We start from the raw sequence: 25,415 nt of genomic DNA on the forward strand, positions 1-25,415 counted from the left end.
TCTGAATAGATACCTAAAGTAACAAAACGGTTTAGTAAATATTATTTGACTTTTCGATTGTGTATTCTATGTCTGTATACATGCTACTGTTGCCCGTCTGCTTCAATGGTTAGACTACGCGCCAGCCGCTGCTTCTCGGGAGTAATCAAACACAGGGTAAAGGCCACTATTTTTGCAGGTCTTTTTCCTTATCGGGAACCAAAATAAATTACAATATTAAAAAGAACAGAAATTCTCAAGTCATTATGACGAAAGGTTATCGTATTCTGCCTCCCAAAAGGAAGCGATGTCCGCGAGAATCGAGTTGAATGCATCGCTATCAGTCGCCGCCAATAAAAAACATTCCTCTTCAGTTTGAGGTAAATCACAGAGGCGAAGATAATTATCCCTGATGCCATTATAAATTAATCAAGCGCATAACAATCAGTGAAAACAAAAACTAAAAGAACAACAATTAGTTATTCGAAGGTTACTGGTGATTGGTGCGTTTAGGCTTACTTGAAGGGTCGCTCGCCTAAGCCTATTTGGAGGCGATTTGGCGACAGGAAGAATGACTCATCGGGTTTTTTCGATTAATTATAAAAAAATAAAAGTACTGGTGACATATAATGAAGTATATTTTGGTCTCCGATAAGGATAACTCGTCCAAAAATAGAGGCCTCTGGATAATAGAAAAATACAGTAGTGTTATTATTTACGCTGTGTTTCGTTTGATTTACGTGAAGAGCAATGAGTCAGTTTACTGAACTGTGTAGAGTAGGCTATCTAGAAAACATTTGATTTAGTTCACGAGTCAAATTTTATCCATCCATTGTTGGAAAACGCACTATTTAGGATTTCGTACACAATTGTATATATATATATACAACACAGAATTTTCATGAAATCCATACTTTTGTAGTTGTTTAAAGACATATTCACTGTTATAATGCATATGGCTTTATGCTTAAAAAGTTTATATCAATGGACAGGATTGGTTTGAAACTATTATTTTGTACAATTTCTAATTTCCAATACTTATCATAAGTATTAAAAGTAAATGACATATATTCTGGTAGCCCATTGTATATTATACAATATAAAAACAGGTAAAAAGATATAATTTGTAGTGCCTAAAATATACAAATTTCTTCGAAACAAATCCCGTAAAAATATCCTGGTATTTCTGGTTATATGACTAATAATATAGAGCCTCCCTGGGCTGCAGCCCCTATAGCCAGCCCCTCTCCCTAACTATGCCACTGAGATAAGGGGCTACATTTCCATTACTACACACAAATTGTTAATATACGAATTTTACTAATTTATTAAATCTTAGGTAATTATTAATTACATCAAATTTTGTCTTTAGAAAAGGAATTGTTCAGAATTTATGTTAACCTGATATTTTGGAACATTGAATAAAACAAATAGACCAGTAGACTATACAAGTTCAAAATATAAGCTAAAAACTTAAATAAATGTTGTAGATCATATTAATACAAAAATAATAATATAAAAAAAGTTCTAAATGAGAAACGGTTTTACTTTTCATAAGGGGTAGCTGCTTCAGTGTCCAGGACTGTAGGGGAGGAAATGAGATGCTACACCCAAATCTTGAAAGTTTCTATAAGGTAAATTTTCAAATTATAAAGGTTTTTACAAGTAATATCCACGGAAAGAAAACTTGTTGTTACAAAAATTAAGTTATATACTATGTTACAAAATTGAGAAGGAAATAACTTAATATCACACCCAGGGATAAGATTCCACAACGAGGTCAAATGTATAGAGACCAGGAGGCCAAATCTGGCCTGCAAGAGGCTTTCATTCGGCTCATGGTCAGTGAGGAAATCAAGGCGGCGAACGATTTTAGTAATGTAAATAAGAAAATCGTGCCAGCTATACCGTACTTTACTATTAGTTAGAGCTTTTCATTTTAAATAATAATTTGAATAATATTTCTTACATTCGTTATTATATTTAACTATTAAAGTATATTTTACTTAAGTTTTGGCCACAGATAACTGATAAATACTTGCAAATATAAGTCTTATGTGTCATATTTCTTTAAGCAATTGGTTTACTGAATGTAATCACAGCCAGAGAAAATAGAAAGGAAGTAGTACCCTGATTATACACTAAAACTCTATAAGAGCGCTAGGTTTTGTGACGAACTCCTGGTGCAGTATGTACCCGAAGTTCCTTGTACAGACCGAGACAAGCACCCTGAACTCTGAAGAGGAAAGGGTGACAGTCTACAACATGGTCCTCCAACTTCCACATAGTACAAGTAATGCTAACCGTACTCTCTCTCCGAGACGTTTCGCTCTATCTCAACTCGCCACGTGTCAGGCTTACCATAGCTCAGACTGTTTGGGGTTTATTGGGCACTTGCCTATTGCTAGCTAATCTGCACCACAAAAACACCAATAGTCAAACCCAACTTTACTTTCTCGTGTCGTACAAGAAGAGGCAAGTTAATAGTGAGTGCTATGTGTTGAATGATAAGTGGAGTCAGGGCCGTACTCTGCTTTGCCGGGCCCCGGAATAGATAATAGGACATGCCCCATCATTTACCACCCACCCGCCCCCGTACAGTTGGAGGAATTCAGCCTTGCTCGTAGGGCCCAAATACTACCCTTTTCAACAAATAAACGCTATCTGTGTGGCGGGTAGCGTTTATGTGCTAGCCGCTGAGATGGAGGCGCAACAATCTCCGTCTTTAAACTCACGATTTCGATTTGCAGATTAGTATCGACAAATACGTTATTTTCAAAAACACGTTAAACAACACTATAACAACTGAAAAACTAGGATAATTCCTATTATTTGGTTTTCTCTTATTATTTAATTCCACCACAATCAGCACTATCACAATACAGACTGTTTTTAGCGAGTGTGATGAGTTATTTGGGCTAATACGATTCCTGAAAGGAGAAAGGAGGGTTTTACTCATAAGTCACAGGAAATGTTTTCGGGACGCAGCGCATAATGCTACCCTGCCACCCCTCCCGCCTAACACCACACACTCAAGGTCAAGCGCGCAGCTAAAGTCCTCGAACTGTACAGGAGGGGTGGCGGGGTAACATTATGCGCACAAATCCCACAAATATGATACAAGTAATAAATGATGACAATAGTTGTTTTGTTTTCTTTAATCATCTTCTGATGACCACGTCAAAACTGTATATCAACAGGAACGTTTTCAATAAACACTTTAGCAGCAGGTGTTAAACGTTTTGTGGTAATAATAACTGCCTATGCGTTTTCTACAATCTTCATATATATAAATCTTTAATTTTTATGTCTGACCTTACCATGAATGACCACAAAAAGAACACAGTGCATACATGGATATCATCTTTCAAACGGCTTGAGTACACCAACCAAGGAGTATATTGATCTAACTAATAGTGGGTAAGTTTCCTTTTTAAATTACAGGTATCAGAACCAAAATAGTAGTCATCAGTCTCTTCAATAATTTTACATGCTCCAGGGACAGCTACATGTAGAAGTGAAGGGTTGCTAGATCCTTGTTCCATATTGCTAGACACAGAATCCTACAGTCCTGTCAGTTTAGTTCTGTCTTCATCGATACCACTGCTTCCACTTCCACTGCTGTCATCTTGATCCTTTATCTGTTTGAGAGATTTTCTGCCTGAAAATAATAGAAATTGACATACTATACAAAAATTACAAACCGTTGTTAACTAACACCCAAGGTAGCCAATAGAAAATACTCTTATTAAATATAAACCTAATCATCTGAGTTCCTACTTATTTTTCTAAAGTAGTATATTCATACAAATAAAATTAACATTTAGGTACAAAGTTAAGTAAAGTCTTAAATTAAAATTTTATTTTTGAAGACATTGAGAAATTAATTACCTTTCATTTTTGGAACCAGTAACTATTTATTGTAATTTTAATAGTTTTAATTCCAGGGGAGCAGCTGTCTCCCCCTGACCCTCACTGGGTATGCCCTTGACCCATATTATACCCAGTAACATTGGTGAACTAAATCTGTAAGAAAGATTATATTTCTAGGTACAGGTATAGCACCATTGAAGTTTTGAAACACTCCTATTTCGGCTGTTCATCGTGAACTGAACTGAACCATGGAAGACTGGGTGGATTCCTTCATATTAGCTTCTGAAACAAATGTTCCAATGACTGCTCGAAACCAGAAACATCAGTGTATTACCGCATACACTTTAGTGTTGGGGGAGAATGGTACAGTGCTGAAGTTTAGTTAATGGAGTCAAGTTGATAACTATTAGGTAAACAATGAAAAGGGGTAAATGTTCGGCATAGTTTGAGGATGGGCGGCAAGTCTAGATGAGTAAAGCGCTTAGGGAGGGTCGTACAGCAATGCCCTGGGTCGTCTCAGGTTGTACAGTGGAGTAGGACCCACTCCAAGATATCAGCCGAATCAAAGAGGTGCCAAGCTTGCCCCTTGGTGTAAGGAGCGGATCATAACAGTGTTCCGAACAAACCAAGGGGTCACAGACAGGAAACGAATAGCCCTCAAGAGTTTACACAAATATATCCATTTTTAATTGTGTCATTACGTATAATGTACTGTTTTAAACATCAGATATAAGTAAATATTGCACTATATTCAGAAAATGTTTTACTACTGATTCAGAGAACATTAACTTACTTTCAAATCTTTAAAATTTAATACATTTGTTCAGTCTTCCAGAATGAGATTAAAAACTTGTCTTCGCTATCTGTGTGGCGGTGGTGGTGCACTCAAACGCTGTTCCAACTGTGGACGAGACATCGAATCGAGGAGGCCTAGAACAGCCAACTGACCAACCAGTGAAGATAAGTGATGAGGACATCAACATCGCGATAGACAGTGTCTTTGGTATTAGGACCACCCCCACCATACCGTCTGATAGGAATTATGATCGGGTAACAGAAAACCCTGTCGATGAACGGGGAAACAACTTTCAGAATGAAGTGGACGGTGATTGTGAATGTGTTCCTTACTACCAATGTGATACTAACAGGAAAATCATTGAGAATGGAGAAGGAATTATTAATATTAGGTAAGCATTAGTTGTCAAGTTTTTTTGAAACTGCAAGTATTTTTTTTAACAAACTTATTATGAAACACTATTAAAAGGACAAACAATGAGTGTAATACCACTTGAAAATCATAACTCAGGTAAATACTATCAAAACTAGACCATCTCTGATACACCCAGATATCAAAATGGTCAATCTTGATCTAGTTCAATGTTTAATTTTATCAGACAAATCATAGGTTTGATTAAAGCTGGTAACATTTTATAAGTTCACAAATAGTTGATAAATTTTTTCTTGAAATACTTGTATTTCATAGTTCAACGAAATTATGATCATAATTTTTACCACAATTTGATTAAATAATTTCATGAGAGATAGAAAAATAGTGTCCAGAATAAGTCTGTACTTATTCTAATAATTCTGATCAAAAAACATATAATAAATTATCTTAAGATGCAGCCCAGCCGGACATAATAAATTCATTGGTTAATTTAGGAATAAAACTTTGGAAATTGTAATTTTGGGTTTTGGTAAGTATGAACAATACTTAGTTAACCATGGTCCTAGTGCTCTAGTCTAAAATATTTTTTTTGTAAATTTTAATAATAGGTGTGCTCTTTTAATTAATACGTTTTGTTTCTTCCATACATATTCACTCATTGATGGTGTTTGGATTAATTGTTTTAATTCAACTTATTTATAGAAAGTAATATATATTTTGTGCCAGTTGTTAAAAATATTAATTTAAATATGTGTAGTAAAATCCTAATTTTTTAGAATTTAGAATTATTTTTGTTATACATGAGTCTGTAAAGCATGTTACTTATTCTCCCATTCAGGATGAATGGACCTTGTAAGGACAATATACAAGTTTGCTGCAAGACGGGGAAGACGTTGGGTCCTGACAATCCCATCACCCGACCCCCTGATCCTTACTTTAACACATGTGGCAGACGCAATCTTCGAGGTGTCAGGTCAGATTTTCAGTGTCTAAGTAGATTTAGTTTCACCTAAATTTATAGAGGTCTTAATGGCTTGGTAATATTTAACTATGTCTAGCTGAATATCACAAAAGTGAGATTTTGTATAAAAATATAGAGGAAATAAATCTTATTGTCTCCTAATTTTTATGGACTAGAATGTTATAGTATTCAGTGCTTGAGTTTTAGAACTAGAGGTGGCGGAACTGTAACCTCTTGGGGTTCTGAAATGCCACTCAGAAGAAAGAGAATGCAGTGACACTCCCTAGAATAGTTTTGAAAATATGTGTTCTCAAAACAGAGAATTCCAGCTCAAATCGAACGCTGCTTATATTTACATGTACAAGATAAATAGGTGCTGGCTTAAAGGAAGTCCAAAACAAACAATTCAATTCTAAGGAAAAGAGATTAAAACACCAAGGAACTCTTAATATAAATTAATACAATTTAGTCTTTGTTTGCACCATTGATAATGAACATAATCTTCATTACAAACTTTACTTAAGAAAATGTATTTCAAATTATGATAAGATTGTAGAGTTTGTGATAATAATTGTAAAATTATTGCATGTGATATATTTTATGATGGTTTATTATATTTATGACCATTATTTGAACATTTTCCTCAAATACTAAATAGTGTCGAAATCCAAAACTTGTCTTTATGTAAAATACGAAGAACCTTATCTTGTGTTTATATTAATCTACTTTAATACTATTCATTATTATTGTACAAAATATCTTGGAAAGTTAGTTTCAATTTTATGAGAATCAAATACACTTTAAATCCTTGAATCAAGAATGAATTATATTATACCTTTAAGACACATGCCTTCATTAAAACCTTATCATGGATCACAGGTGAAGAAACATATAAACAACAGTTTTATAATACAACAAAGTCACTAAATGCACTATGCAAAACCTTGATTTAAATAAAAATTAATAATGTGTACATAAGGAAAGTGTGCTCCTTCATTAGTGCACATTAGGATTTGGAGAAGTTTTTGGTGTGTACAAACCTCTCTCCATGGTAAACGTGTTTAATATGGTTAATGTGTCATATATCAATTAAAAGTGTTTAAGAAAAGAATTTTCTTTTTGCAATACTAAAAAATACACCCAAATTATTAATGGTGCTCTCACATAACACACTCTTACTCTTATGAAATAAAAAAAATTACCTCTTGCCATATAAAAAGATGGTAAGATTTATATATTGCACACATTAAAGAATGTATATTTTCAGTATGCATATTGAATTTACCAAGGTATAGACGTAATTATGCTTCAGATTAAAAGAAATCCAGAAGTTCTTTGCCAACTAATAAAAGTTATAGTTGTATGACTTAAGTTTGATTTGTGTATTATATTAATACTATATTGATTTGAAATCCAATAATGCTTCCACACGTTTTAGATGATAACTTTAGATTTTGGCATGTACATGATTACTAACAAAATTTTATCTCATAAATTTGTTATATGTGTCAAATAAAGATGAAATTAATCAAACAGAAAATACATTCATTCTAGTTACACCTCTGTATCTTAATAATTAAGTACTTGTACTCGTAATAATGTTTGAAAGTCAGTATCACAATGTTACTCTTGCAGTACTCTTCGTATCACGGGTGATGTGGATGGTGAAGCTCAATTCGGAGAGTTTCCATGGATGGTGGCTGTTATGAGAAAGGTTACTGTCAGTCCAAATCGGTCATTCAATATCTACCAATGTGGAGGTTCATTGATCCATCCCCAGGTTGTACTCACAGCTGCCCACTGTGTCATAGGGTGAGTCCTTTGTGATTAGACACAATTTTTAGATGTGTATTTATTTAATACTTATCTGAATTAATTAAAGGCTGTAATAAAATGAGTCGTATACCAAAAAACCAAGTTACATAGAACATAGAATATTTATTGAAAGTAAGTGTAAATTGGTCAGTAGTTGGGTAAAGTGGTGGGAGAAGCCTCAAAGCACAAAATTAATTTTTGTTTCTTTTGGGAAAATAACCAACCCTAACAACAACGAAGACAACATCCCTTAGGCAATAACAACCAATCACACTCTCATTTGTATTTTTATTACTAACACACTAGCTTTGCTGGGAACCTCCATGTCTAGTTAGAAACAACCAAATCACGATTGATTGTATTACTAACACACTACTACTGCAGGAAGAACCCATGTCAACTGTGATACTTTTATATTATCTTATATCACAAATACAGTCGTACATGAACTTGTTATCACAATAATACACAATCGAAACAACAACACTCTTAAATCCACTTTTTGTCGTCACAATCAAACTCTAAACATTCTTTTTCATATAAAAACAACCTAAAGCTTTAAACAATCAATTACACTCATATTCACTTTTTCAAATTTATACCTTTACACTCACTCTTCATCACAATTAGACATGCAGACTCAGCATAATCAAACTCCCCTTATCATTACAATCAATATAGAACCAACACACAATATAGAAACACACTCACACTCTAAACTTTCTTAGCTTCTTTAATCAGACTTTTATTGTCATTCTTTTATGGCTATAACATTCAACAATAGTTTGATCTGGTACCAGCTAAAGTTAGATTAATGTCTCTCAAAAGCTGTGTTAATCACTGATAAACATTGCTGATAAATTATCAGTAATATTGATTGTTTAATAAATTACTTCTAAGTGTAAGCATTTTATCCATTAAGAAATGTAAAGTCACAGTTGGTGGTGGCTTACAAATAAGTCTTTTTATTCGATGCATGAATATTTTTTGTTGCAACATAGTAGACTTTACCAAATAAGAATTTAAGATAATTTTAAGCGTGTTTTAATTGTTGAAAAAGTGTATTATAATTGTATATTATACTGTTTAATGTTGGTGTTTAAACGTATTTTTCTCATTTCCTGCCCAACACCTTTTCCTGCAATTCATTGTACCACATTATTAATGAAAACATGTCATATAAGTGTCAATATCTGATAAAAAGGTTACTCTTAGCGTGAACCTTGAAGAGTGTAATACCCAACCACAACCCCTTCCTGCCCAAACGACGTACTATTAGAACTCTTTATACCACATTAATAATGCACTGATAAACATGGCTGATAAATTATCAGTAATATTGTTGATATCTGATATGAGTGATGATATATGATGAGTGATAGGAAGACTGGTTTGGGCGTGAGGCTTGGAGAATGGGATACTCAGCATGAGTCAGAGCCCCTTCCAGCCCAATAGAGAGTCGTGAAGGAGGTTGTTTATACATGAAGGATACTACGCTAGAGGACTGTTGAATGATATCGCACTGCTATTCCTTGACAACCCCGCTGATATTGCTGAAAACGTCGCAACCATTTGCTTGCCAGAGCAAGATGAGGACATGAACAACCGTAACTGTGTGGCCAGCGGCTGGGGAAAAGACGTTTTTGGTGAGTGAGGTTTAAAAAAGTCCCCTAAACAAAAAGTCAGTTTCTAAAATTAAAAAGGTATGATTAACAAATTTGATCTCATAAGTCTTAAGTAAACAAGTACAAAATGTGTAAATATTTTTAATACCTTGGATAAAATTAATTTTAAGAATTTAATCATTGTAAGAATGAATTAATGAATTGAACCTTTAATTCTTTTTGTAAAATATTTGTAGAAATGCGAGGAAGGTTCATAAGAAGCGAAAGGTCAGAAAAGTTGCATGGAATATTTTAGTTTTCGGAAATATGGTAATATTTATGCTTAGTATTCCAAATTAAACTGACGCTAAAATAGGCGTTGACACTTTCAGCTGATGTTCAACAAATAGGCTAAAACATTTATGTTTATATTTAAATTTTATAAAATATTAAGTATAGTCTGTGCTTGTTCAGTAGTATAATAAAATAGCAAAGAAAAATCGTATAACCAATTTTTACTCCAGTTTGCATCAGGGCTGAATAATTAAAAATGTTTAATGCATTGTAAATACTATAATGGTTATATATATATATATATATATATATATATATATATATATATATATATATATATATATATATATTATAACCCAAATTTAACTGGCAACAAACAGCGATTGACACATTCAGTTGAAGAGGCTGAAACATTTGTTTACATTTAATTTTAGAACAGTGTTCGTTCAGTAGTGTAATGGGGACAGCAAATACAAAGTTAATATCTAAACTTTACTCCAGATTGTATCAGTGATGAATTTAGAACAACTGAACAACTAATGCTTTGGAAATACTATTTAAACACGTTTATAAATCCTACGTTAAAGAACAAAGCTTTGAATGCTTTGAAGTCCAGTCAGTGATGGTAAAAAAAAGTGTAAACTGTGTATTTATCTGATACAGCACCGATTTGTATGAAAATTTGGATTTAGGTTACATTTACCCTCTATATCAAAGTCTACCCTGTTCCGACGATTGCTCTTTCTTAAAGGTAAAAATCACCCTTATTCAAAAAAAATGTTAAAAATTAGGTTTATATATATTATGACAAGTTTTTAATTATTAAGTTCATATTTATATTTTATGGTTTTAACCTGTAAAACGTTAGTGTAGGACTAGCCCTAACACAGAACTGATATTTTATTACTGGTTTAAAACATCAATAAAACCACCAGCAACATTTTGGAGATAGAAACTACCATTTTCAGATGTTGGTTACAAACACACGGCCTCCTCCATGTTTCAATGTTCAATATCTTTTGTAGTATAGTAAATAACATACAACACACTATTTCCATAATGTTCTGTAATTCATTTTTAATTGAAACAAAAAAAGTCAACATTAGCACCTGTGTGGAATTTTTTTGCCTATCCTGAACATTTTGATAAATGCAGTTGTCCATCCTTGTAACAATGCCATAGATATATTTTCTTCATAGAAACTACAAGGCAAACTCAGATGTGGCATCACAAATATACTTAATTTGAAAAAAGAAATGCTCATATATGTGCAAAACCTGATATAAGAATCAGTCCCTTAACTTAGATCCTCTGAACCATGAACTTTGAAATAATATGTACCTGATTTATGCCTACTTTCATTTGAAAAATAAAATAGGATTCCACCATATTACGTCATAAGGGCTATTACTAAGTCGACTAAGGACTTTTATTTTGGAATTTGTTTGGGCTTACATTTTTGTTAAAAAAAAACTCCTTTCTAACTTCATATTCCATATTTTATTCATTAACAAATTCCCTTTACTTTACTATAAGGTTTTCTAATATCTTTTCACTATTTTGACATATTTAGTAATGTGGGATTGAATTCTAGGGAAAGAAGGAAAATACCAGGTAATCCTGAAGAAGGTAGAGTTGCCTATTGTTCGAAGAGATCAGTGTCTTGAGTCTCTGCGCCAGACTAAACTGGGGCAATACTTCAACCTGCATCAATCATTTATCTGTGCAGGAGGCCATTGTAGGCAAGGACACCTGCAAGGTTGGTTCCTAACTAATAACAGTATCTAAATATAAAATATTGCTGTTGTTTAGTTATTTAAATATAATTTAGGCTATCAATGTTCAAAGCCTTCAAATATTACTAATATTGACATTAGATATTTGTGTTCTAGGGTGATGGAGGCAGCCCCCTAGCAAATGTCCCCTCCCGTGATAACCCAGCAGTATATGTCCAGGCTGGTATTGTAGCTTGGGGTATTGGCTGTGGTACAGACACACCAGGTGTTTACGCAGATGTTAGCCATTTCCGCAATTGGATTGACAACAAACTGAGCATATCCGACATAGACATCAGGTAAGCTCAGAAAAATTAATGTTATAATCTAACGGTAAGTTCAAAACTTCTAATTGACCAGATTTAACTGACTTAGATTTTCTTACTAGACTTGATCAGTCAGACTAATCAATGACAGTTTGTTCTGCTACTAGATCAACATGTCGACATTCTTAATTACTAAATTTAAACCCCATAGTTGTTGAGCGAAACTGGGTTTTAATGTAAACTAAATCGTACCAAATAACAACACAAACTTTCACCTGCTTCTTAAACATTTTCATAAAATCATTCCTAGCAAATGTTTGTTTATTTCAAGTACAATCTATAAGTCTAAGCCAATGATCTCTTTTGCTTACCAGTCTTAAATAATAATTGAGTAAATCAGCTTTGATAACACGTTTTAATAAACAATGATTACTAAAAATGGCAAAGTGCTCCCTTGCTAATGCAGAACAATCATAGAGCAATTGCTCCACAGTTTTCTTCTGCCCGTCACACAAACTACAGAGCGGATCTTCTTAAAAAATGCTGACTTCTCAGGTGACCATGTCCCTTCATTAGACTCTACCCTAAGGAGAGGCGAACATATTCCACCCTGGTGGCAGGTCACTGCAGGACTAATCTATTTATCCTCAGACTCAGATGCAGCCTCCACCTTCTCTCATTTTCAGTGTGAACACTCTTCCAACTAGCCCCAAAGGATTTACTCCTAGAAATGCCACAGAACGGTTGAGGCCCCGCCATATTGGATACTGATCTGAAGTTGGCCAGGGCATCAGCTCTCTTATTCCCAAAGACCACTTCATGACCAGTATCCCAACAGACACTCTAACTGATACTTTTGGTAGAATAATGGTATTTTTGTTTTCTCTTAGACACTTAAAGAGATAACAAAGGAGAAGCATTGTAAAATGTCATGAAAACTACTAATAAAACAATGCATTATTCAAATAACTATTTTATACAATATAGTGCATAATTGCTGAATATAGTAATATTAAAATGTATGTGTTGGTGCAGCCAGGGCTGCCCAGAGACTTTTTTTCCCTGAGGCAAGAGTTTTGGCTTGTGGCCCTCATCGGGCTCCGAGTTCAGATATCTAGCGCCCTGGACACACGATATTGAACCCATCGCCTTTCTGTGTGCCTCAAACATGAGAATGGATGGTTTACAAATTAAGATAATGGCATTTTATATTATCAGTTTTAAAACACCACATTATGCAAATAAATTTAATTCTCCTAGAAAATTATACGGTTTGTATTATTAAGTAATAGATATTTTTTTTTCAAAAAACAAGAACTGAACCAACAACATTTAATGAATGTGGTATGTATTCAGCAAGAATACTTAATTTTTTGGGCTAGAAGACCTGAATAATATCCTGACATGTTAAAAGCATTGTCATAACTTTCGGCTCTGCAATTCTTGAACTGATTTCAAAACTCTTAAGACAATCAAATACATCCAACTGTACATCAATAAAATCATGCATTTCACACATTAGATCAGTGCCAACATGTTTGTCATATAAAGTTTTCCATTCTTCTAAAATCGATTCGGAATGAAACCACGTATAAATAAAAAAATATTCCTAGTTGTCAGTGTAATTGAGTGAAATTTTAGAGATTGTAAACATTGAATAAATAATTCACAATCAGTATATTATTTTTACAATTATGTTATTATATCCTTCAAAAATGTTTTTAGTACTTATATAATTTATTAAAATATAATAAACTTTAACACTTTTCAAACCATTCCTTCAAGTGGAAAAATAACCATAACATTTCTTGTTAGACTAAAAACCACTCTTCAAACTTTGTAATTATTTATATAAATATCTTTATTTTGATTATAACTTTTTTTAACTGACCATCCATATATAATTCTCATGGTTGACTTAATGTTTTATTTACAGAGATATGAATGCTGGTTATGGTACATCTAGCTAAAAACTTCCAATATTGTAGCTGGTTCAGGCCTGGTCACCGAACAAAGTAATAACTGGACATCATGTGATCTAAGTATACATCACGATTTGCACGTATGAATCAGTTTTATCGTTGTAATGTAACTAGTTGTTTCCATTGTTATAAATAAAGTATTTTTGTTATGAATTTGTAAAATTTATTATGAATACAATCCAAACTAATTAAGACAGATAAGCTAAACATCAGTCTTAGATGAACAAACAGATTACTTCAGATTATTTAAAAATTGTAAAATTATTAAAATATGATAGATAAATATTGTTTACAAAAATGTATTTAATACTTGGGATAGTGTAAATAAATTAAAATTGGTATTCAGAATAATGCATTAACTGCTATTAGTTCCATTATTGATCTGTTACTTTATTTGTGTAGAAACGAGACTGGACATGCATGGTCAGACCAAACTTGTGACAAGTCAGTTATTTGTTATTCTACTTAATATTTAAAAATGTCATTTGATTACTTACTAGATTTTCTGCAAAACTTATTTCAGTAAGTATGTGTAAAAATAGGTGCTTTTAAAGATATTTTAAGATAAAACCTTTAAGTTTAAACTGTAACCATTTTGAAATGTAATTTTCAATTAAAATGTGACAATAGCCGTAATAACATACTATGATAAAATTAAGAAGCAACAATTACTAAACTGCTAATAAATAACCTTATAGAACAATCATATAGACTAAAAGTAAAAACAATAGCAAATAATACTGTGATTTAAACGCATATGTGACAGATACGGCCAAATACAAAATAATTGAATCGTAAAAAGTGAGGTCTCTGTGGTGTAATGGTAGCACATTCACCCGGCAAGTGAGAGATCCGGGTTCGAGTCCCGGCGGAGCAAGTACTTTTTGCGATTCAGTGTTTATTGAAATTAAATAAGGCTATTGCCATTTATACAAACTTAATGTAAAGAAAATTCATTTGACAGGTATTTGGTCTTCCGACCATATGTTAGTTTGGTTATTTAAACGCATATGTGACAGATACGGCCAAATACAAAATAATTGAATTATATATATACATAATACAACTGTATAAAAGTACAAATCGCTGGGACTCTTGATGTTTAAAAATATATCTTACAGAAATAATAATAACAAAGTAGATTCAAAGTATTAATTTCTGAAATATAAGAATAGTGAAATACTTATCAAAGATTGTTGTAGTGATATAAATTAAGTACTGGATTAATTACTAGTAGATAAGCCTGATCTAAAACTTTAATTCGATTTTGGAAGAATCTCTGGTGCTTTACAAATCCTTCATTAGCAAGCCGTACTGTCTATCTTGATTTTAACCTTATAAGAACAATATTAGATCTCATTTTCCCTTATTTTCAATCATAGAAAATATGTTTCATTTCAAAGATATAATTGATTGATTCTCATAAATACTTTTTTGATCAAGTTTTTTGACATTTTACTAATTATACAGAAATAATCTCAAACTTTTAAAATGTCATCTCTTAAATATGTAAAAAGTATAAACTTAAAAATAATTTAAGCACTTGGATGTGTATTTTATGTATATTTAAAATAAGAATTAATGATATAACTAAAAATAAAGGTTCAAACATGTTTTGAGGCTTAGTTTCTTATTGGTAAAACTATTTTCATTACTGCCAGTCTAATATTAAATTGTTAAGTATTTCCTTGTGAGCCAGTGCATGTTGTGAAATCAATTCATCATATTGCTTAGTGGATGAAGATTGATGGTTATTCATCCCAATATCTGGTTGTATTTCAACCAGAGTATAGTCTTTTGAAATAATTTGTAAGGCAAAGTGGAAATTACACCTTTTATTTACAAATAATGTTATTACAAATTGGGTAAGTTTTGTTGTGCTGCTTGTAAAAGTTTTAGAAATATCTTGAATTTTGAATGCAGCACAATGTTGCATCCAAGAATGGCAACTTGGAAATTGCAAACTATTAGAGAACTAAGAAAAATAAATACACTTACATTATAGATAATAAAGGATACAAAAATAGCCTTGAAATTATAGACATTGCCATCACAATTTATTTTTAAAGTACTTTTTCTTTCTTGTAGTTACCATTTGATTATGGCATTTGTTATAAATTACATTTATACTTGTTAGATCACAACTTTTTTAGATGATTTGAATATACGGATTGGACTGTATTATTCTATATAATTAATATTATTATTAATTATCTTGTAATAGTAGTACAAAAATGTATATAGGAAAGTTTTAAATTTTTTAGGCATATTTTCTCTTTTTTTATATGTGTAGAGGAGATGTGATCTATTTAAAGTTTTATAATAAATTATTTATGTAATAGATATATTATTGAAAACCCAAAGAGTTTAGACACTTAAGGTAAAGCATGGGAATTATATATTTTAATGAATAGTGCTTAGTTTGATTGAACAATGTACATTAATTATTAAACTATTCAAAATGAATTATACCTTTTTAGTTATTTTTGTTAATTTATACAAAAAATTATGAATTTTTGTTCATAAACCAGAACTTCTAACTTATTTAATGAAACAAACATAGGTTTACCTATTTCAAGGTCATGTTACTATCTAAAATAAAGAATATTTGCTTAATAAGCGTGATTACTGGAACCTATCTGACTGTTAATGTATAATTAGTGGTTATTGCATGGCAGTGAGGACTTGTGACAGGTTCCGACCATCACAACAGCCCAACCTTCACTGTTAGCTCCAAGGTAAGCCAGTTCATCAGTTAAGTTATTGTTACTATTGTGTTTGATTTTTAATAGTTGGTTTACTTCTTCAAAGTTGAAAACAAGTCTTGTTATGGCTTCATTCCAGATTGTTTATATTAGCTTACAATTTTAAGTAGTGAAATAAGAATATTAATTTATTTAAATGTAATGAATGACATTGTAACAGATAAAGCTATATTTAACTTTAATATATCCCATAGTGGTGCAAAAGATTATTAAAAACTAAAAGTAAATTAAATATATTTTTATATGATAAGAATAATGTTTTGTAATGTCCTAAACGGTTTTGAAATGTTTTACAGGTTTTATACCTACTTGATTTTTTATTCAACAAATAATTCATAATGTTTATGAAGTATTTTTCCAGTAATCGATATTTTAAAAAATGTTTCAATTACAATGTTAAGTTGTAAAAAAAATAAAATATGGGTGTACAATGATTTAAAGATTTCTTTTATGAGACAAAATATAAATAATTTCAGTATATACCTCAAAAACAAATGTGCAAATTCTACAGCCTGTGGTAATAGGTTAGCTTTGTGAAAGACAAACAAATTTTAGATGTTTCCCCAAGTCAATCGAATACTTATTTGTAAGGAAAATCAGAATTTGTATTTTGAAACTGGAAATCATATACTTCAAGTTACCTCCAAAAGATTTATTAATTCAGTACAGGTAACATTTGTAAAGAGAGGGCCTTTCAAGCAAGTTCAAGAACATGAATGAACAAATTTTGGCAGAAAACACCATTGGAAACACTTGGTTAGGCACATCAAGACTTTAAATATTGAATCCTCCTTCCTATTTTTCCACAATAATTTAGAACTAGGTAAGTTTATTTTAAAGATACCAGTTTTAGAACAAAATTTATTAAAATTGACATAACTTAAATTATAGTTTCTGAACTTTAAAATATACAAACAACTTTTAGAAAATAATATTTAAATTCTTAATACGAAAAATTAAAAAAAATAAATTATACCACAATCAAGAATCTTAGTTTGGAAAATACTTATTGTATAGTAGTATGAATTGAAACTGAGTTCTTGAATGCTGTAAAAGATAAAGCTAAGATCTTTTCACTGTTTATAACCAGTTTTAGTTCATGGTTGGCGCATTACAAGTAGATTTTTAGATGGACAGGCAGAGAAACTTGTCCCAAAATATGTTTTATATTAATCTGCTACTTTCAAACCATTTTTCATATACTGTACTCAAATAGCGTCTGTATTAGGCTGTTTCTTGCAATATTTAAAAAAATTGGTAATAGTTTATAGACTGGTTGTTATTACACTATTGCCTTTTTCTTTGCGTTGAAATTTATAACTTTTTCTATTAATGTTTTGGAAACAGGTAAAAAATGTACATTTGAAATTTAATCATATTAGGAATATAATTTATTAGAGATAGATAGAGGAGAGTTAAAAGAACTATAAGGTCACTATACACCAGATTTGATTAAGCTTAGTCTCAACCAATAACAAAATTTAAAGATGACAGTCTTCTGCAATTGTGCAAAATTTTTAACTCAACTATTATCGCCATATAGACACAAAATGGCATATAAATACATATATTAGGTAATTTTAAATAACTGTAATTATTGCACATTTTTAATATTTCCTAAAGTTTCAAGAAAGCAGGCAATCAAAGTGTTGAAAAACATAGTTACATTTCATTATCAAGCATCATTGAGCAAAAATAAAGATTTTAGAAATCTAAAATTCATTCCAATATTTATTGTATTGTTTTTTTTATTTGTTATTTTTAAACGATTTGTGATGGTGATGTACAAAGTTTTGATTAGTATACACCAACATTGAAAAAATACTTGTGAACACAATAACTGCCAATTTTATTCAAATTTTAAAATGAATAAAACCGAACTAGGAGTAAAAGACAGATAAAATACATTAGCCAGCCACCAGTTTCAAGATGCTTTGCTTTTATGGAAAATGTTTATCTCATTTTTTTTCAACTTGAACTAAATATATCACTTTTATCACACATTCCAGAGGTCAGGTCATTCACAACAATATTTGTGTTTGCAAGGTTTTTGATATCTTGTAAGGTTTTCAGACAGTGACTGCACATAACTGAATCACTAAGTAATCTAATTATGTTTACAAACAAAAGTTTCAATTGATTGCAACTAAACCAAGCTTTTGTATTTATTTTATGTCATTTGACTTTTAAGATCTTTTGTTTAGTTCCAGTATGAAAATATAATTTTCAAAAGAAATGATTATTTTTTTATCTGATTGTAAAATAAGAGAAAAAGATATATTACTTTCTTTACAAAAGAAATTGTTTTCTTTCTATATTTAGATGACTCTAAAAATTCCAGTAAATTAGCCTTTAATGATGAGGAATGAGTAAACACCGTCTGTTGTACAATAGCAATCATATACACAAATTTGCTCATTTAACTATCAATCAATCAAAATTGATAATCCTATTGATCATAAAATTTTAGTATACGTTTACCTCTACAGTTTTGAAACAAAGGTATCTTGTAATAATCTAATCTGAACAAGAACTGTACCTTATAAGGTACAGATTCTATAAAATAAGGTACAATTATGGATTCAATGGATCATCTGACAGGAAACACAAAGTATCATAGAATTTATTTTGTGATCATTCCAAGCAATATTTTCTACCATTTTTAAAATGGCTTATGACACAAGTGAGTGGACTATTTCAAATCTGTTTTTGTGATGAAGAAGCATCACTGTACATATTCATGTCAATACAGTTCAGGGAAGGCCTCATACTGCTGTTACTCAGAAAACTTATATCACCATGATTCATGAGCAGTTCCATTTATATAAAATAATAACTAAGTCTATTAAAATAACAAAAACTAAAATTAAAATAAAACAGTTGATTGCCAAAAGTATTTTTAACCTTTACAGAATAACAATTTAATACTTTTAAATCCAGTATGTAAATGTATTATTTTTTATTAACTATCACAGCTTTACAAGGGCTAAAGATTTGTTTGAACTGCCAGTATTTGTATTAACAGAACACACAACATTTGTTAGTACGCTGTGAAATTATACATAGCATAGCTTACTAAAATTTAGTGTACACGATTTAATAACAAGGAATTAATAATTTGAATATTTTTAAACTAAGTGGTATGCTTAGTCAGTTCTCACTTTTTATGTTTGAAGGAAATTTATTGTTAAATTTAAGAGCTAATTTTTTATTGGTATAGCATGGAAGTTTGCTGCGACATTCACATTGTCTCAAACATGTTTTATGAAACCGTATTGCTTTTTGACTTTAGGGTTATGTGACTCAAAGCACCTTAAACCTAGACATTCAATTTGAAAGTGGATCCAAAGATGGAAATGGCTATCACATTCTTAGAATCTGACACCCTTATCATAAAAATATATACAAAGCTGTGAGTAACAGCTAATAATGCATATGTTAGGAAATCTGCTACTGTCAAGTCAGCACTTATGAGCTATGCAATGAATTATTATAAAATCCACAAAACTTTTACAATTCAATAACCCAAAACCCCATTCTATAGATGAGATTGGCAGCTCTGTGGGTCTGTGTGATGTCACAGCAACTTTTGGCTGTCCGAGGAGAGGATCAAGTGGCCCTGGAACTAGGGCTGAAACGTGTGGTGAGCGAGAGATCATGCGAGTGTGTGCCAGTCTACCGCTGCCAATTCAAAACATCTACTGACGGCTCAGGCTCTATTGATATCAGGTTTGTTCAGTAGCATAGAACACAGGAACCATCATTTAAAACAAAGGTCACATGGGTCAGGTAGAACAAAAATATAAGTCACGTTAAAAAAAGAATTTTAAGACATATATAGATTAGAAATATATGGAGGAAAATCAACCAAAATTACATGTTTTCTTATGATTAGTAGGATTACTAAATGTGTCAACAGGTTTAATTTACATAAAAACTTCAATTGAATCTTTTCAGTTCAAAACTCTCTCTATCGTATTTTCTCAGAAAAATCAACAAATATTATGAAAATAATTATTATCTCCATTACTCAAATACAGCTCAGTGAAAAAAGCTTTGAAAACTGTCTATTTGACCTTGGGACCTGATGAAGATTACAGTTTTAATCACAACATTCATTATGTTTTCAAAACCTAATGTTTTGGAACATAAGTGTTGCTGGTGTACTATACAATCATAATGCATCAAATCATTGTCTCCCTTACGTTTTTGAATTAAAACAACAGCACCTCTATTCTTCTCAGCCATAGAGCCCTCAGCATTTAGACCAGTTCAGTTCTGATGTCAAGACTAAACTTGTCCAGCTCTTTTCTAACACTGAAACAAGTTTAAAAAGCCCTTTCATGGTCCCTTTCACTGGATTTAGAAAATATTTTGGTTATTTAAACATGAGTTTTGTGCCATTATGGTTTTATGATATTATAATAATTGTAAGGCGAGTCAAGGGCCACAAAAATCATTTGCGAATCGCAAGCAGCCTGTGGACCTCACGTGGCTAAACCTTGATTTAAGAGAAATATTTTGTTTATAGTAAATTATTAGGACTTTAAGTATTGTAATATTGTATTGTGTAGTTTACAAAATGATAGCAATGTTATTTATTTATCTACTTTTCCCTATATGACGTAATCCCTGCTCAAATTTCTATTCACTATTATTAACATAAATTTTCATGAGAAATGTAACCACTATAAAACTGTTTTGATAGTTAAAACATGACAGTTATCTGTCCTTTATCAATGCACTTTCACTCTATGCTCTGAAATTTGTAATATGATATAAATATATATATATATATATATATATATATATATGTGTGTGTGTGTGTGTGTGTGTGTTGGCTAAGCCATGGCTAACTGATAACAAAATACTAATTAAATGTGGCCAATACTTCACTTAAAAGGCCCTTGTTATCTGCTTTTACTTGACTTAAAATTAGTTAACTATTTTTATGTACACCATTTTTGAGCATTATCTAGGTTTCTAAAATTCTAGCACTATGCACCAATAGCAAGTGTTTACTGACTAGTTTTATTAGCTTTAATGGAAGTAGCACTTACTGAAAGCTAGTTATGCCAGTTCTTGTTCACATTATTCACTAAGAAGACAAAAGTTACATATGTCTTGTAACTACTGATCCCGTAAAAACAGTGATAAAGATATGTTTTCTTTCCAAGATAAACCAATATGTTTGTCTAAGGAATGAAATTCATGCAATTTCTGTACATTCTGACTGTTTGACCCACATTAACCAAAACATACTGATTGCTACTATTCTTCCCAGATTCAATTTATGTTTCTAATCCAAATAAAATGTGTATAAAAAAATTAACACTCAAATCCTTGCTGCAAATCCTTCTATTATTCTCACAGGTCTGCCACAAAATCTCTACTTAGCCAGATAATTCAATTATCTATTATTGACCAATAAACCCCCTTGAAAAAAACTCTAGTAAACTCAGCCATGATTTTCAGTCCTAATAATAAAATATTCTCGTAGATATCATGATTTCCTCTTTTTCAAAAAGATCCATCTCCACTTTGATCGTATCTCCTTTCTTGAAAAAAGGGAAAGCAATTCTTTAAGACCAAGAGAGATAACAGTGGAAGGAATAATATTAGATCAGAACTTGATTACATGATCTAGAAAAAACTTGGACATTCAATTATTAAATATAAATATAATAATTCAAAATAATGTATTTCAGATGCTAGAAACTTGTCCAAAGCATCTACGGACATGATAAAAAGCTGTCTACACATTTTACCAATTTACACTAAGGCTTGTTCACTACAATGACTCAGCAACTTACGACTTCATCCTAATACCAATATTTTCAACAAGAAGTTTTGTAAATACTGCAAACAATCCAACTGAAATACCAAATCAGCCAACTTTCGATAAAAAACAAGATTACATAGGGCACCCTCACACATTTTATATTTTATTCACCCATGACCTGAAGTCTAGTGTTATAAAGTAATAAATAAATGTTCTGTACTCTGCACAGAGTGGATAGGCAGGGTTGTCCAGGGCTGCTAGATGTCTGTTGTCCATTCACAATCACTCGTCCGCCACCTGCCACCTTGTCTTGTGGAGTGCAATTTACACCAAGACAGGTTGAGACTCGTATCACTGGGGATGACTATGCCCATTATGGTCAGTATCCATGGATGGCAGCACTTTCTAGCTCCTGGCCGAAAGTACGTCTGTGGAGGCTCCCTCATCCACCGCCAGGTGGTATTAACTGCAGCACACTGCGTGCATCAGGTCAGGTATGTAAGGTGCTTCTGCCACATTCAGGAGTACTCTAAAGCTGAATTTTATACGAGTATTTTAAGCTTTTCCTTATTCTGTCACAGATAGTAATCTTTGAGATAGTTAAAATAACAAGATTTCTTCAAAAAGTTTATATAGTCCTGAGAAGACCCCAATTATGTAGTAATCGAGTTACACCAATTTCAGTACCTATATAATTTTAAAATCTTAAGCTTCACTTATTAAATATTAAAACAGTTGAATGTTCTCTTACTAATGGCTTTACAAACTTTAGTCTTACAAGACACCATCTAAAATTTTAAACAATCAAAATGTAGCCTATGTAAGTATAAAAAAATGTATCATGCTGAAGACTTACAAATGAACTCCAAACCACTTAGACAGAATATTTAAGTTTTATCACAAAATTAAATATATGAGGGGTGATCAAAAAGTTCCAGGACTGAATTTTTATACATTTATTTCTACAACTTACAAGTTACTTTAAGATTTCTTCAAAGTACTTCCCTTAGCTACACACTTTTCCCACCAGTTTTTTTCACTGACCAAAGGCCTCTCTGAAAACTCTTCTTTTGTAATGGTGTTTAGCTGCTCCGTCGTTCTTTTTTTTCTTTAATTTTGTCAACTCTTTGAAATCTTTGTTCTTTCAGGGGTGTCTTGAGCTTGAGAAAAAATTTAAAATTTCTAGACATGAACCAAATGAAATGTTACATTCTTCTGCCATTTCACGAATTGTTAGTCGACAATCTGATCGTATGAGAGCGTTCACTTTAGCAACATTGTCATCGTTGTAAATGTTGAAGAGCAGCTGGAATGAGCATCACCTTCTGTGGATGTTCAGCCATTTTTAAACCTTTTGTACCTCGTAACTTTAGAAAAAGTTTTGTTCAGTTTCATACAAAACTTCCCACTAACTTCTTTCACATTAGTTTTCATTAAACAAGAAATAGCCGAAATCCCTAAAACTAACCTCAAACAAACTTTGCTTATTTTTGATTCAGTGAAGTTATGAGTGATCTGAAATAATAGCTATGTTACTGTTGAGTCAGAGAATATATTGATGCCAACCACATCACTATGCAACATTTCACTCTCATAGTGTATAAAAAGTCCTGGAACTTTTTTGATCACCCCTTGTATCTATATCTTAACCAAATACAGAGCGAGTTTTATGTCCTGGCACACCTGGATATAATTAAAACGGCCCGAGATATCTATGTGAAAACCTTGACCCTACCTATTATAACATATTTTTTTAATTTTTCAAGTTGTTGAAAATTTTCCCCCCCTTTTCTTAAGGGGGGTAAAGGGGGGCAACTAAACATTTTCAAATACAAACCCCTATCTTGTGACACCTCATTTTAAATGGAATAAAAAAATAAATTCAATAATCCAAACTAGAGGTCTCTACGTTTATTTTAACAGATTTTATGACAAATTTACAATAATAAAATCAGTAACTGTCTTGTTCTGTTTATCGTAACATGAGTCAACACTAACGCAAATTCTAAAAACAGTTACCTGTTTTAATGTAGTAGGTGTTCAAACTGTTCACCTTCGACTGTTTGACAGTGTGCTAGACGTGTGTAAAAACTTGAGACATGATAGGGGTTTGTATTTGATAATGTTTAGTTGCCCCCCTTTACTCAATTGTTGGGAAAACATGTTGTAACCTGCAAAGTGATAATGATCCTCTGTCTTCCTCACTCTTAGTCTAAACATCTGTTTACATTAATACATCTTACATGTGTCTGTCAGATTGTGTAAATAAATAACTTAGTAAGCTTATTGAAATGGTCTTAATGATTCTAGTACCGTACTTAAGATGTAGTTTTAATTTGAAAATTATTTTTACTATTGTTCTTTTTTTCCCTTGGGGCGGCCTACTGCCATGCACTTAAGCCTCAAGGGCTTTTTGCGCACCCCGGAAACACACCATGAGGCCCACCAGTCTACAACTTCAGCAGTTCAACAAACCGCCGAAAACAACCTATCAAGTCCTCCTGGGAAAATTCACCACCCCTGTCCAAACTACCAAAGATGGCATACCGCTCTCTTGCTATTGCAGGGCAATCAAAGAGCAGGTGCTCAGCAGTCTCCTCTTGCTCATTACACCTTCCACAGAGCGGATCCTCCTGAAGGATGCCGACTCTGTGAAGATGCTTCCTCAGGTGACCATGCCCCGTAATGAGACCAATGACCTTGGAAGACATTGATCTGTTTAATGAGAGAAGGTCCGAGGCCACCTTGGAGGAAGGTGACTGTAATACCATTCTACTCACTCTCAAACCCGGATGCAACCTCCACCTTCTCTCATGCTCCACGCGAATCCATTTCGAGACAACCCTAGAGGATTCACACCTTGGAACACCGCAGAACAGTTGAGGGCCCGTCATTAATTGTCGCTGAGCCCTGGTTGGCCAGGGCATCAGCTCTTTCGTTCCCAAGAATCCCCTCATGACCAGGAATCCAACAAACTGTTACATTGTTGATTCTGGCAAGGGAGGAAACGGCCTGATAGCAATCCCAAACCAGTTTGGATTTGATCACGCAAGAATCCAGCGACATCAGCGCTACCTGACTGTCCGTGAAAATATTAATCATCTTGCTCCTATATCGCAGGACGAAGATTCTCACGAGCACATTCCATAAT

At 32.3% G+C, this 25,415-nt stretch overlaps 2 protein-coding genes and 1 pseudogene across 2 annotated transcripts in view; 2 read left to right on the forward strand and 1 right to left on the reverse strand.

Moving 5' to 3' along the window:
- Window positions 1-25,415, reverse strand: part of LOC124374788 (phenoloxidase-activating factor 2-like) — a 150,670-nt gene that overhangs the window by 123,869 nt on the left and 1,386 nt on the right. The window lies entirely within an intron of this gene.
- Window positions 4,699-13,870, forward strand: LOC124353756 (annotated as a pseudogene).
- Window positions 14,660-22,797, forward strand: LOC124353763. Its single transcript, XM_046803762.1, has 3 exons — window positions 14,660-16,455; window positions 20,027-20,211; window positions 22,494-22,797. Exons 2-3 carry the CDS (start codon window positions 20,027-20,029, stop codon window positions 22,795-22,797), a joined length of 489 nt encoding a protein of 162 aa, XP_046659718.1. The 5' UTR covers window positions 14,660-16,455.

Source organism: Homalodisca vitripennis, chromosome 1, assembly GCF_021130785.1.
Source record: "Homalodisca vitripennis isolate AUS2020 chromosome 1, UT_GWSS_2.1, whole genome shotgun sequence".
Classification (NCBI taxonomy): Eukaryota; Metazoa; Arthropoda; class Insecta; order Hemiptera; family Cicadellidae; genus Homalodisca; species Homalodisca vitripennis.

Excerpts from the sequence above, each read along its gene's own strand:
- LOC124353763 (XM_046803762.1), top strand. The coding sequence starts at position 20,027 with ATGAGATTGGCAGCTCTGTGGGTCTGTGTGATGTCACAGCAACTTTTG. Across the intron at positions 20,212-22,493 it reads TCAGGCTCTATTGATATCAG|AGTGGATAGGCAGGGTTGTC; the intron begins GTTTGTTCAGTA and ends TACTCTGCACAG.